Here is a 14,904-nt window from a genome sequence, read left to right as displayed (position 1 = left end):
GCTTAGCTAGGGCTCTGTGTGTGTCCTGTTTGCATGTGTGATGGGTAGCAAGTCACTGTAACTTCTCTCTCATTTCATCTTCCCCTCTGCCTTTCCCCTTGTTGTATTGAATGGTGTGTGGCTGACGTCTCAATTGTGTTACCTCTCTCGCTCCCTTTCCCGTTCCCGTTCCCTTTCCCTCTCTCTTCTGTGGTTGAGGGCGGGGGACTGTCCGTTGGCGATGGAATGGTGGGAGATGGGCGGCGATGCTTTGGAGGGGTTGGAGGAGGAGGTAGTTGAGGAAGAGTTGTTGGTGGAGAGGTCTAAACCGCCGCCTCCCCCACCGGCGCCGTTGCCGTTGCCGCCGTGTTTGATGCCGTTGTCCTCCATGCCGTGGCCGCCGGCTCCGGTCACGTCCTTCCACAACTGCTGGAGCTCTGCAGGGCTCAGGCCAGCTGGAGAAGTAGAGAGGGATGGAAAGAGAGAGAAAGACAGAGAGAAAGAGAGAGAGAGATGGAGGAGAGTGATGGGGAGGGAAAGGGAGGTGGGTAGAGGGAAGACGTATGAGAGGAAGGGTGGAAGAAAGAGAGGGAGGGAGAGAAGGTGGTAGGAAAGGAGACAAAGAGTAAGGGAGAGAAAAATGGAAACCATTAAACATATATATCGAATCAATACAGCTGCCCGGCTGAATGCAAACCCTGGTATCCGATGTGAGACTTTTGCCAGCCCACAAAGCTGAAGCCCAAGGTTTACAGACTCCATTGAACAGTGTGAAAAGATGTGTACAGCTGCATGTTTCAAGGCCTCGCCCTCAGTGAGCGACTACCATCCTGTGCTTCTCCACTGCTGACCTGAGTTTGAACTCAGCCACCCACTCACACTAACAGAAGTGCACTGAACACAAACACCAACAGACTCCCATGTGTTTCCTCTCTTCCTCTTCTCAGTTAGTCCCCGCTGACTTTACCTGTTAACAGATCACTCCTGTAGTCTTCAGTCTCAAAGACCATGCGCTGCTCTTCCAGAAATCCCCCTCTCCGTAATCCGCTCCACAATAACAATCTAGTGTTTCAATCCAATCTAGGGGAGAACTGTGAAGCATTGATTACAATGGCTCTGGCTAGCCACATTACATGCGTACAAAATGTCTCTTCCCGCTTATGATATTATTTGTGAGATAAACGAGCTTTTTCCACCTCTTGTTTTCAGCCCGGCGACTAATTAGGCACTATTCTCTCCTTTTATTTCTTTCTCATGTCTTCCTGCCTGTTGTTTTTCGTCCCCGCCATTTTGGTGGTAAACAACAAACATAGGTGTTTACTTGGCTCAGGAGGAGAAAATGGAGCCGGCTCTCTCTCTGTCCTTTTATTTTTTCCCTTTCTCCTCTCCCCGGCTCTCAGTGAAGGCAGTAAACAACAACAACAACAACAACCGGGGAAGGAGGGGAGGGGGGAGGAGAGGAGAGGAGCGGGGGAATAGAGACAGAGAGAGGGAAAAACAACAAACACAAACATAGGCAGAGCAGAGATGAGAGAGACAGAAACAGAGGTAGACAAAGAAAGCAATAATCAGAGAGAGAGAGAGAGAGAGAAATGAAGAAGGGAAGACTAAAAAAACGATAATGTGGAGAGTTAGGGACAAAGTGGAAGGCAGAAGAGCATACCAATGAGAGGAAGGCAGACAGACAGACATACTTAGAGATAAAGCAGGGGGACAGAGGTGCATACCAATGAGAGAAACAAAGACAGGCAGGACCGAAAGACAGACAGGGAAGTGGGACAGACAGGCTCCGAGACGTGAGACGGAAAACTGACAACAGGAGGGAAGGGCGAAAGAAAGGCAGCCAGATGCACAAACAGTGACAATAAAGCAGAGTGACACACACACACACACACACACACACACACACACACCTAACTCCCCCCCACCCAACCTGCAGACAAAGCACAGGAAGCATGTGACCACCGGTGTGCCGTGTCACATGCTTCAGGACCAACGCGACCATGTCCAACTCTCCTCCTCTCCTCCTCCCCTTCTCCCTCCCCTCCTCCTCCTCCTCCTCCCTTCCCCCTCCTCCACCCCACCTCCTCTTACCTGGCGGGGGCAGGGTCTGTCCGGGCAGGGCGGCCTGGCCGGGGGCGGGCCCAGGCAGCGAGAGCAGGCCCTGCCGCTGCATGTTGAGCAGGTGCTGCTGCTGCTGGAGCTGCTGCATCTGCAGGAGCTGCTGCTGGAAGACGAGCTGCTGGGCGGCCAGCTGCTGCTGCTGCTGCTGCTGCTGCTGTTGCTATAGAGAGGAGGAGAGCAGAGGAGGAGAGGAGAGGAGAGGAGAGGGAGGGAAATTACAGACGAATTAACAACTGAGAGAGAGAGAGAGAGAGAGAGAGAGAGAGAAGACAGAAGACAGAGAGAGGGAGTGGATATTTTTGCTGTGTGCATGGAGGAGAGTCTGCGCTCGCTCGCTTCCGCCGTGACCTTAGCTATACCTCTCTGCCTCAGTCCTCCTCTTCTTTCTGTCTCTCTGCACTCTCTCTCTCTCTCTCTCTCTCTGTCTGTGCTCCCTTACTCTCTCCTCCTGTTTTTTGTGGGCTGTGTGTACCACAGAGCTGCTGCCTTCTCCTCTCTTTGCCGGAGCCGCCACACACATCCGTGCGCACACACACACACACACACACACACACACAAAGCAGTGCTGATAGACTGGCTCTCAAGCCTGTCAGTGTATGTGGTTTGTGATTGTGTATGATACTAAGCCTCTGGTATAATCCCCCCTCCCGCCCCCCACCACCCCCACTACCACTGATAGTTAATTGTCTCGCCTTCACTGATGGTCTGTTACAGCTTATGTGGCCAGAGGGAGCTGGCAGAAAGAGAGATTTACAGCATCGCGTGCACATGCATGCATAGACACAAGTACACAAGCAAACACACACACACACACACACACGCACGCCACGCCTTCCCTCCCCCCTCCATCCCCCTCCCTGCTCTCCTCACTGCCTCACAGAGTTGTTTACCGCGGGGCCAGACAGGCGGTTGCGTAAGCCCTCTGCAAAACAACAAAAACAACAACAACAACAACAACAAAACGAAAAACATCAAACTCAGCCACCGCAGCAAAACAAGTCAGAGAGGGAGTGAGCGAATTTGAGGGAGAGAAAAAAAAAAAGCTTTGGCTCTGAGCTGTAAAACAGTGCCATAACACAAGGGCCTCTATTATATGGTGAGAACACAAAAAAAATCTTGACACACACATACAAACAGACAAAAGTCAGGTAATAACTTGGCTATGAGTATGTGTTGTAATATTAGATTCCCAAAGATGGCACGTACTTTGATGGGAGCTATTCGGTCTTTCTAGTTGGGGCTACTGGGGGCTGCCACGTCAAAGTGAGTGAATACAGTTACTGTATATTGCATAGTTGTAGTCATTCAGCTGTAGAGAATATAAATAATGTTTTAACTGTGATTTGAACTTTTTTCCAGGTTTTTGTCTTTAAAAGAAAGTGAAGCTAGTGTATAGGGATCTATTTATTCTGCTCTCCTCTCCTTCTCCTGGCAGAAAAACAAAGAACCTTCCTCTTCTAGCTCAAAGTGGATGCATACATGTGTATGCGCATATAGCATATACGCATGCCACGCTCGTGTGTTTGTGTATGTGTGTATCACGGTGTTCCTGGAAAGGGTAAGGGGAGGGGAGGGGTGGGGGGAGGTGGGGTGGGTGCAAACTTGTGATGCGCTCACTGGAAAACAGGCTGCATAATGGAGCGATGGAGGGAGGTGGTTTGCCCCCCACGCTCTCCATCCTGCCTCAAGAGAAATAAGGGAGCAATTTCTATTCCATATTTGATGGCGGGGCCCCCCGAAAAACTCTATTCACAAATCCAAACAGAAACAAAGCCGCCGGGAGGTCAGTTGCGGCTTCCTGTAGGGCCGGCATAATGGGCAGCTTGAAGAGACACAGAGAGATGAGACAGAGAGAGAGAGACAGAGAGAGAGAGAGAGAGAGAGAGAGAGAGAGAGAGATGAAGAAAGAGAGAGACAGAGCACGTGTCTTTCTGTGATACCTTTTTTTTCTGATCAATTTAACTGCTTCCACACGTATTGTTTGGATTTGGCCCTGGCCTCGCTCTTGGGGTTCGGGCGCCGTGTGACGCTCCAACACGGCTGCGCGAACGTGGCTAAAGGCTGTCATGCTTGTCTCCTCTTCTCTGATAGTCAGAGAGAACGAGAGAGAGCCATGTCTGTCGACTGGCCGCCTGTCAGTGTGATTTATGAGCATCGCACACTCTAAGTTTAGGAGTAGTGTATGTGTGTGTGTGTGTGTGTATGTATCCACAGAAACAGCTCATTAACGAATCGGACCCAAGACCCTGGTCTCCTTTCTGTAAATCAGTGTGTGTTTGTGTAGTGTGTGTGAATGTCCCTAGAAACAGTTCATTAATTGAATCAGTTCCAGGGTCTCCATACTGCATGAAGGTAGCATGAACACCCTCCAGCCGCAAGTGCTGGTATATGGGGGAGAGAAGAGGAGGGAGCTAATTTTAAGACCGCTACCAACCAATTAACAAGTCCATTACCAGAACTTTGCACACTGTTAACACAGTGGATATACAGAGTTTAATCAGGCCTATTTCTCCTGATCAAAGATATGATTCCAGGACTTTGTCTCTGGTCTCCTTTCTATAAATCAGTGATTGTGTGAGTGTTTATATATCTGTGTGTGTGTGTGTGTGTGTGTGTTTCTCCTACCTCTTTTACCTGCTTGCCAGGGTGTTGCTGCTGGAGAAGCTGCAGGTGAAGCTGCTCCTGTTGTTTCTTATAGAACTCCTGCAGGTGTTGCTGCTCTCACACACACACACACACACACACACACACACACACACACACACACACACACAAACACAAACAGGCAGAAGTAGAAGATAAGAATGAGTAAATACATATTTGTGTAAATACACATCTCTAAATCTCATAGGCAACAGTATTCATGGGCAACACAGGCTTGGCCAAATAATGTTTTAATTTCAGTTTCTTGTCAGTGTGTTAAATTATGGTATTAATATATATTCTAGTAATTACAATTTTGGTGATATACATTCTAATTGATTTATATGCAACAATGCACAAAGCACATGCCTTAAAATTAACTTGTTGATGTTTTCTCTTAATCTTGGCAGCACTACTTCAGCACATGTTGGTTATGCAGAAAACATTGTTGAGCATCATAAATAACCGTCATTTTCTACTGCTCTTGGCGTTTGTATCCTGGCTGTCTTTCATAGTCTTCCCCATATGGGCTTTTAATGGTCTGGCACAGTTCTGTAGGGGGCAACAATTCATCACATTAACTACGCATTTGGCTGCCTGAATGCGCTGACATCCTTTGCCGTGGTTGAAATAAACACAGTAAACTCTCTGAGGAGCAGGTTCACTGCTTTGAGCTGATTCCTTTAACACGCATACTGTGACAGCCATTTAAAGGATGATTTCGGTTTTATTTCATGTGAACTTCAGATGGCGTTTTGGCCTGACAGAGTAGTCCACGGAGCAGGCCACTGGAACGCACGGTTCGGTTCTCTGGTAAATGGCACACAAACAGCCACAAGATTTAACTGCTACTAATATTAAATGAATGGGAGCCAATGTTTCATAACTCTTGCTCTAGTCAACTTTAGTCAAGATAAATCAACAACAGCAACAACAGCAAATCCCTGAAACATCACCCCCCGGTGCCTCTCAAACAAAAAGCTAAGAAACTTGTTTAAGCAGTTCTGCAACATGATGAACTGTGCTTCACTATGACTAACCAGATATACCACATTGTAATGTATACAAATTGTTATGTACATTAATAATGTTTAGTAATGTTTGCTAACTTTCTGCTTTCAGTTGCTGTGGAAAAGACAGCGCAAAGTTACACCCACTGCAGTGAGATTGCAATCAAATTTAAAGTCTAAGCACTCTTAATGAAGGGAAATTAATCGGAATGACTGACATACTTAATTAAACAATTTCTCATTCTCTTTCCCTTAATCAAGTCTATGAATGAGAAATGTATTTCAACTCTGACACAAGGCTGTGTCAAGTGTGTGCTTTCACAAGCTGATTCCCAATATTACATCATCCATCACCTATCATCCAATTTCTGGTATTCATCAGAACCATGCCCCACTCCCTCGGTCCCTGATGGATGCCTGTCAGGGAATTGAACCAGCGACACGCTAGGAACAGTTAATTAGAGGTGACACGAACAAGTACGTCAATTTCAGCTTCCTCTTGGTAAGTGTGTCAAGGGCACAGGCAGTGGTGAGTTGGCATGACCGACTGGTGGCTGTGATACAATGGCACAGGAGTGACTCAGGACGCGTGTGAGTATGTGTGTGTGTGTGTGTGTGTGTGTGTGTGTGTGCGGACGTGCACCAGGCATAAAGGCAATTGTGGGTGTTCTTAGGTGGAAATATGAATGTGACTATGCTTGAATGGGCACTTTGTGCATGTGTTGCTTATGTATCGGTGCATTGTATTTTGACATATGTGTGTGTGGGTGTGTGTATGTGTCTCTCTAGCTGAGTGTATGTATGTGCGTGTCTATGTGAATGTGTGTATGTGCACCACTATGTGAGTATGTGGGTGTCTAGGTGTGAGTGAGCATGTGTCCTCCTAGATTCAGGTGTATGTATGTGTGTTTAGGTGGAAGTGTGTATCTAGGTGACTGAGCGCATGTGTGCGCACCTGCAGCATACTAGCCTACTGCCTACGGCTTACATCTAGGTGTGCGTCTGCATACGTCGAAGTGTTTTTGCATGTCTAGGTGTGTATGCATGTAGGTGTGTGTGTGTGTGTGTACCTGCTGCAGCATAACGGCCTGCTGCTGCTGGAGCAGAGCCTGGAGCTGCTGGGGGGAAAGCACCTGCTGCTGGAGGATCTGCTGCATCTGCTGCGGCGTGATCACCTGGGGACTCATCATGGCCACCGACACTGGAACCTGGACCGGGTGGGCGAGAGAGGTAGGGAGAGAGAGAGGGAGAGAGAGAGAGAGAGAGACAGAGAGCGAGAGAGGGACAGGGAGAGAGAGAAAGGTAGAGGAATGGGATGGGGTGTAAGGGAGAGTTCAGGAGATGTGGGGAGTGGGTGAGGGGGAAAAAGAAATGAAAATAGAGGTGGATGTAGAGTATCAGAGGGAGAAAGAATGTGAATGAGGGAAGAGAATGGTAAACAATGAGAGCGTGGGAGTGAAATGGATGGAGGAAGGGATAAAAAAGGCAGAGAGTGGGGAGAAAAGAAAAAGCAGAGCATCAGAGACGTGCGTCAGGTCTAGTGGCATGGCTCCACTGGGAGCGTGGTAATTGGTGACCGAGTGGTAGGGAGAGCAGGCCTCCCATGGCCCTGACGGTGGCAGCCTAGAGGAGATGCTGAAGGACAGATGGGTGCTGTGCCTTTGTGTTGCTCATCTTATTTTCCTGCCTCCACCCCGCTGGGAAAAGTAAGGGATTTAAATAGACGTAGACCTTAATTAGCGGGACCCTTGAACTCCCCCACTTTAGCGTGCCTATCAGTGCTGCTATTGTGAAACAGCGTGAAAATGCACAACTCCAAAGTTGATTAAAATAACACTGATGAAGTGGACACATGGCGGGCACAATCAGCGTGATGCGGTGGGTCGTGGCTGGGAGGTTGGGGTTCACCCCGAGCCGTTTTGTGACGTTGGGAGGAGGATTCTTTGAGAAGAAGGGGGAGGAAAAAGGAAAAGACTGAGTATTGAGCAGTTCTGTTTATGAGGGAGAGAGGGTTTTTTTTACCAGCTGCCTTCCACAGTGAACAGAAGTTTTTCAAGTTTTTCATTCTCACGAAAGCAGCCAGAGGCACAATTGTTTCTCGCTCTCCGCCGACATTCCATTTTGAAAAATTTATGTCATTTTTTTAGGTGATAACAATCATTAAAATACAAGCTGTCAAACTGCAGTAGAAGAACTTCACCAAAACAAAACAAAGATACATATATTTCTGCCAAATTCTTCTAAGACAGCAGAGCAAGCGACTTCTGAGGAAGCAGATCAATAGAAAGAGGATCCGTTTCTCATTGCTTCTGTCTTTGATTGTGTGCACACACTCTAACAGGGGAGCGCGGGCTAACGTTTATATTACGCAGTTTCAGTTCCTCATGCCTGCTGAAAAATTTAACGCCTTGTGCGGAGAACAGAGAACCCTCTGTTAAATTTTGTTTACTTTCCAGTGAAGTTTTGAAAAACAAGATGGATGAATGATTTGGTATCCACTGCAACAGACAACTCTTCACCTGTTGTGAATGTAGACAGTATTCATCTCTTCCCTCATCACTGAATAAGGCTTAAATATTTAATACATCAACCACAAAACATTAATTGATTACTACAAGTGCAGTTGCCATCACTTCTTTACACTGATTGAAGCCACTCACATAACCTCTTGTTTTCCTACAGTGTATGCCCTTTAAAATGTAATAGCATCAACAAACCCACATGAATACTTTTATGTTTCTAGCATAAAAGTGCAGTAACATGCCTTTGGGCTGGTAGCTGCGTCTTATCAACAAAAATCCTTCACAAACAGAGTCTTGTGCTGCTGGTATACAATTAAAATATCCACATGTAGCGACGGCTTTCCTGACGCTAATTGTGCTGGTGTTTAGCATAGAGCTGCCACGACAGTAGCTAGCCTATATGGCGTGTCAAGGGGCCAATAAGACATCCCTGTCCTCATCGCCAGCTAATCAAGCTGCCTTGATTACTTTCCATGCATGTCTCTCCTCCCTCCCTCCTTCTCTCTCTGTCTCTCTTTCCCTCCCTCTCTCTCTCTGTCAGGCCTTGACACGTCCTTGTTTAGCTCTCCTCTCCTCGACGCCCACCCCCCACCCCAGGTTTTCCCCCCTCTTTGATTAGCCGAGACATTTGCATGGTCACTACACATTTTTCATTTTAGAAGTCATTATGCATTAGTGGCTCCTGATCGCCCGCCTTGACTAATCCTGATGAACTGAAAATCACAGCTGAAGGTCAACTTCCAGCCGGCCCCGCTGCACATTCATATTCATATTCAAACAAATCCTGCCTCCATTGTTCATTAGGGTCTTAGAGAGAAGGGACTCCATCTAAGGTGGAGGAGGAGGAGGAGGAGGAGGATGAGGAGAAGGATGTTGTGGTACATCTTTTCTCCTCTAGATCCTCTTTGTAAGAGCGCAAAAGAAGACGCGTCCACAATAAGCGAACAAAAGCCGTCAAAAGTTGCAAATTAAACAGGCCGTGTGTAATTATGCAAATGCCGTGCTTACACCTTCAACGTTATTAACCCTTAAAGGTACATTTGCAAGCTAAGTAATTACCCCCGCAGTCACCCCTGGTTTTGTGCTGGATGCCATGACAATGGGACGAGTGCAGCTGAGAAACAACATGAGAGATGCACTCATTAAGAGCATTAATTGGATGCAGGCTCAAAGATTTTTTGGTTCGCAAAAGGGATGTGGGCTTAGACATATAGGATTTTCAAATGTAAACACAAATATATGCATGCATATACAGTATATAAAAGCAGTATGCTTATTCTCAAATAAAGCCATCCAGCATTGTACTTCAAACAGTTCTTTGTCTAAGTGGTGAAATATGAAACATACGCATTCACAGTCAAATACCTGTAAATAAATAATACAGTATTTCAACAACAATGCACAAAACCCACACAACTCCAACAAAGAAAAAAAAAAAAATCAAAACAGAAAACAACCAGCACATGAAATTGGGAAGTGCCTTTTACACTTTCATTAGCTTTTTAGCAGAGTGATGGGTGATTATCATCTTCATTTCACCGCTCCTCCAAACAAAAAGAGGGGGAGAAAAAAAGAGAAAAGGCAGGACGAAGTCAGCGAGAGGAGAGAAGGCCCTGGCCCACGTCCATTGTAAAGTACGGCACAATGCTAATTCCAGCATTTAACTGCATGCTTTTCTGCTTGACGTATCAGAGGCTCCAAGATGAAAGCAGATAAGTAATTGCTCTCCTGGTTCTTATTCTTCACTGACAACCCATAAATTTAATTTTACACACACGTTCATTTACATTTTCGAGTATATGACATGATAATTGCAGGAATATAACACCTCCATTCTGCAGGATACTGCACGGGGGCTTGATTGACGTGAGCGGTGAATTGAAAGGAACAGGGGGCTGAATTGCCTCTCCTCGAAATGATTTTGCCACGAAGGGACAAAATTAATGAGCATTTACTGGACGACAGCAGTGGCGTAAACATCCACACACCATGAATAGACTCTCTCTCTCACCAGGAATCATACAAGAGGAGCCATGATATCCAATAAGACTCCGCTGCCGTTTCTCAGTAATTCAAAAGGCTATATTACCAATACTGTAACACACACACACACACAAAAAAAATCTTAATGGGATTTCCTAAATCATTACTCAAATTAGCTACAGTTGATGTGGCCACTGGGGACCATAATAACACAAACGGTGCTTCTCCTGTTTTTAATTTTGGTTTGCAAATGATTTCTGAACAATCCTTGAATGTAATAATTGACTCACTGACATTTGTATGAAACATGAGCCTGTTTTTAACAAGCGTGTGCTTGCCGTTTGAACCCCCAATTTGTTTATGTCCCTTGTCTTAAAAACGCACATGAGGAGACACTGGAAGAAGATGGCTATATTGACGTGAACTTTGAAGCCATGTGGTTTGCTCCCAAAGTTGGAGTGCAGAACAAAAGACCTTTAAATTGGCTCCTGATGTGAAAACACTGGCGGGGCCCTCACTAGAACAAGCAGATCATTACACCGCTCTCGTCACACCAGCAGCCTGTAACCAGCCTCTCCAATGCCTCGCAAAAGGTCAAGCTCTTCCACCGAGTGCTCAGGTATCTCTTGCAGGCAGAGTCGGCGCCCAGGTCTCTCGTTATGTTTGATTTGACTGGGCATTCTGGCATTAAATACAAAACACCAAATCTCCACTGTGTGCTGCTCACTGGTTGGCTAACTCAGCTGTCTGCCTCCAACTATCCGGACCAATGGACAAATGCACTTTCAGCAATTACACCCACTCCACTGTGCGGCGCTTTATCTTTACGACAATGGGTTTTATGAGCAAAATCAAATTACCTAAAGCGGGAGATAACTGGTGTATCGGAGCTCAAACTTAAACAATTAAGGGAGTCGGGCAGAGAAGAATTCATTTTATTCCATTTCCTTCCGTACAATTCACTTAGCGGTAATAAGCAGGGGGAAGTTGGCGATTAGATGTCGGCCATAAACATTGCGGGGGCAACGAACACGGGCCGGGTATCAACGACAGAGGCCAATCCGGTAGCGCTGGACAGGGGTCTGAGCTACGCTACAGATACTGTTAAGATAAACGCAATGAGGAATGGAATGGTCCTAGCTGGTAATTACTGTGGATCCTTGGCAGGGAGAGTCACTGTTAATTAAGGCACTAGGTCTGTTTTACCCAGAGAGAGAGACAGAGAAAGAAACAGAGAGGAAAAGAGAGAGAAAAGAGAGAGAAGCACCACCCCCGCTAATTCATCTCAATCTCCTGGGCTTCCCAGGGGCACAGGGCCCCAAACTCAGACCCCCCTCAGAGCTTGTGGACTTCTGACCCCTCAACTCCCTTTCAGCTGACACTGCTCATTTACTAGCCAATTACTGCCAATGGTGGCCACACTATTATTGATAGCCAGGACTCTCCACTCAAGGACCACCAGGACTACCGAGCAGCTGGCCTGGTGAGTGACTCGCAAGTGCAAGAGTCTCTGGTATGCATGAAGAAAACGTGTTTATTATGTAGAAACATAAAAAACAACACGCACACGCACGCACACGCGCACACGCACACGCACACACACACACACACACACACACACACACACACTCTCAAACACATGTCGTGTATTCAGATTAAGGAGATCAATACTCTAGATTGTCAGGACCGGAGCTAAGTAGATTACTGAATGTTTTCCCAAATCAATTTCCGTGGCAGTTTGGCAGCAGTGCATGGGAAGTGCAATCTATCATAACATAAAGACCCATCATGTAAAAGCCTCTAATAAAAAGCCTGAGGAGATTGGGATGGGCTTAGCCCAATTTCCATATTGATTTATCTCTACATAGATAGTCATTGATTAAGATGAGCCTCTTGAAAGTACTGTACACCATTGTAGCTGCATGATATTGCTTCTGCATATTGTTTGTGTCATTATCACAACAAATTGTTAGACTTTTATCGTTAAACTGGCACATTTCATTCCCTACTGATGCCTCCCTGCAGGTGTACATACTTCAACAGTAAATGAGCGAGACAGATGGAGGGAGGGAGAGAATCGAAGAAGAGAGTGCAGAGAGAGGAGAGTGCTGAAATAGAAAGAAAGAAAGTGAGAGAGAGAGCGCAAGTGAGAGCGAGGGGGGAGACGCTTCCCTCTGATGTTGCAGGTAATATGGCCTCCACTGGATCAGCCTCTTCATCAAGTGACACACAGTAAATTACAAGTGCTTCAAGCAGCTCAGTGAATTATAGTTCATCACTTGGAAAGGCTTTCCCCCTCACCACCGGGGCCAAGGCGTATCAGATCTGCCGGTTAGGATCCAATTAACACCCTGGCCAGAATCATCTGATTGCATGTGTAAGGGCTGGTATAACTCGTTTATTGCGCCCATGTATCTTCTGTCACAAGGTAAATTTGTTGCTGCTACATCAAAGGTCTGAGCTACTTTTTTATCCCTCCCTCCCTCTCACTTTCTCTCGATCCCCCAAACTCGGCTACCTCGCCTTGGGGTTGCATTTCAACTTCTTTTGCATCACAATGATGAACCTGCTCTGTCCTCGCAATTTAGCAATCTTGTCCTGTAGGTGTTGTAAATGCAGGAAAAAAGAGAAGCAGGGAGGGAGATGGGGAGAGAAAAAAAAAATCTTGTTTTCTGGTTACAAAAGCAGTAACCAAGGGTGTTTGACTAAAAATGTGCTGACACTTTTTTTTTTTTCTTCTCTCTCTCTCTCAGAGTCAACAGAAGTTTTCCTCATGAATAACAAAATATTTTTCCCCTCTCTTTTTTCCCTTCGCTGTGATAATTTTTCTCTATTTTGAGATCCGACCAGAGGGGATGCAGTGGAAAGATATATTCATAAATGTAAATGTGAACTACCATCCTTTAGCCACGCACGCTGAAGTTAGCTAACCTATACTCAAGCCTAGCGTCACAGCCCTTTTCCCTGCATCTCTGTGTGTTACGGATGAAAGCCAATAAGCAGATGAGCGTGGCTACAGAGATGTTGTGATATTGGCTCAGTGGTGAAATGTGTGGACCTGACCTTTAAAAGTGTGACACTCCCAGGACGGCCCAGTGCCCACAACCAATCTGATTGGCCGGGGCAGAAAGCTGTAGAATCTACAGAAAACAGATGTAACGGGCCAAAATCAACATCTCTCCTCATCCATAAACCATACATAAAACCTAAAATATTTCCACTCTATATTCCACATAGCTGGAGCTAAGCATTGGGACTGAGGTTATTAGTCTTGTCAAAATGCATTCACAGCTGGATAGTGTGGTAGGCGCAGATCACACTTGCCAGCGCTTAGGTTTTGAATGGCTAAGGAGTGAGCATTAACTAGAGGGTGTAAGTCAATGGGAGGAGGGGTCAGGGAGTAGTTTCTTGTTAATAGCGCGGGGGGGCACAGCCGATCTCAACCGCACCCGTTGATCCTTTTGTCTGGGGTGTATAGTGGGGGAGGCCATTGCTGTCTCCATCATTCCCTTTTACACACTTACACACCTAGCGGGAGAGGAAGCTGCTTTGTTCATTTGCAGCTCTGTGTGGGAGAGGACCTCGTTAATGCCCCCTCACACTGTCAAGTCCTCCATCTGACGAACTCACAAGACAGGGTTAAGGGTCATTCTAGCTGTTTTATATGCGCCTCCTGACATATAGGGGGTGTGACTGTGTCACAATGGGAGCCTCGGGGTGACACCAGAGGAGGAGATGTGGTCAAATAGTCGTGTGCGTTTGAGTGTGTGTGTATGTCTACTCAACCCTTCACTCTAAACACCTAGCACCTGCTACGGTGAAGTATCTGGGATGCCTAGTGTATCTTGACTCATACCTCCAAATGTGGAGCACTGTACCTCCCAACCTGCTTACCTACCAATCGCTTTGTCAGTGCACTGTGTGTTAAACGCCTAAGCATGAGAGGCTGAGCTGCTAAACGTCCAGCCCAGCCTCATTGCTTATCAATAATGATCAATGTGCACAACAGAGCCATGAACAAACTAGACCAGGTCTAAATGAAGCCGCATCTGACAACATGAGATGACTTTGTGAAGTGATTGTCATTGTGCTTGTATGTGTGTGTGTGTTTGTACTGAGTGTTGGCTATGTGTATATGAGTTGTGTGTGTGTGTGTGAGTGAAACAATTGTCAGATTCATAGGCCTCTGTAATCCTCCCCGCCTCTCCTCGTCCGCGTTTCTTTATTTGTATTCCAAATGTCAGTGTATAAATGCCTTTCAGAGGGGGATATTGCCATAGAGAAGAGGAGAGTGAGGGGAGAGAGGAGAGGAGGAGAGCGGAGCGGAGACGAGAGGGTGTTGTGTGCCTTGGGAGATCCGTGTAAGCAGCATGGCGGAGGCAGGGGGATTTACAGGGAGAAATAGGTGTTTATTGAGTGCTCCCGTGGGCTTACTGTGTAATAATAGACCTGTCACATTACGCAAATGTGGAGAAGCAGCTTGTGTGTGTGTGTTTGTATGTGTGTTTGTGAGACTGTGTTTTTACGTGTGTGCGTGCGCATGCATGTGAATGCCATAGCTGCCTGCCTGCGCGTCGTCAACGACTGAGACGCAGCGATGAGCGAGAGGATAGAATTAGTCAGGCGAGAGCCTTTAGCTGCTA

General features: G+C 46.5%; 1 protein-coding gene across 2 annotated transcripts in view; it reads right to left on the bottom strand.

The window, feature by feature from the left end:
- The window catches only part of foxp2 (forkhead box P2), a 65,401-nt gene that overhangs the window by 27,738 nt on the left and 22,759 nt on the right, over nt 1–14,904 (bottom strand). The window contains exons 3-6 of one of the 2 annotated variants that reach the window (XM_071538592.1): nt 6,827–6,964; nt 4,729–4,818; nt 2,074–2,263; nt 182–434 (exon numbers count right to left, since the gene is read on the bottom strand). In XM_071538592.1, the coding sequence (XP_071394693.1) occupies nt 182–434; nt 2,074–2,263; nt 4,729–4,818; nt 6,827–6,964 (671 nt within the window). Of the gene's footprint in view, nt 1–142; nt 435–2,073; nt 2,264–4,728; nt 4,819–6,826; nt 6,965–14,904 lie in introns of both variants that reach the window. The other variant, XM_071538591.1, reaches the window with a different exon arrangement.

Source organism: Centroberyx affinis, unplaced genomic scaffold (assembly GCF_046629955.1).
Source record: "Centroberyx affinis isolate AG114_WGS23_722 - 3 ecotype Tasmania unplaced genomic scaffold, CSIRO-AGI_Caff_v1 ptg003307l_1, whole genome shotgun sequence".
In the NCBI taxonomy this organism is placed as follows: domain Eukaryota; kingdom Metazoa; phylum Chordata; class Actinopteri; order Beryciformes; family Berycidae; genus Centroberyx; species Centroberyx affinis.
Note: the sequence above shows the minus strand (reverse complement) of the source record. Positions and strands in the feature narration are given on the sequence as shown.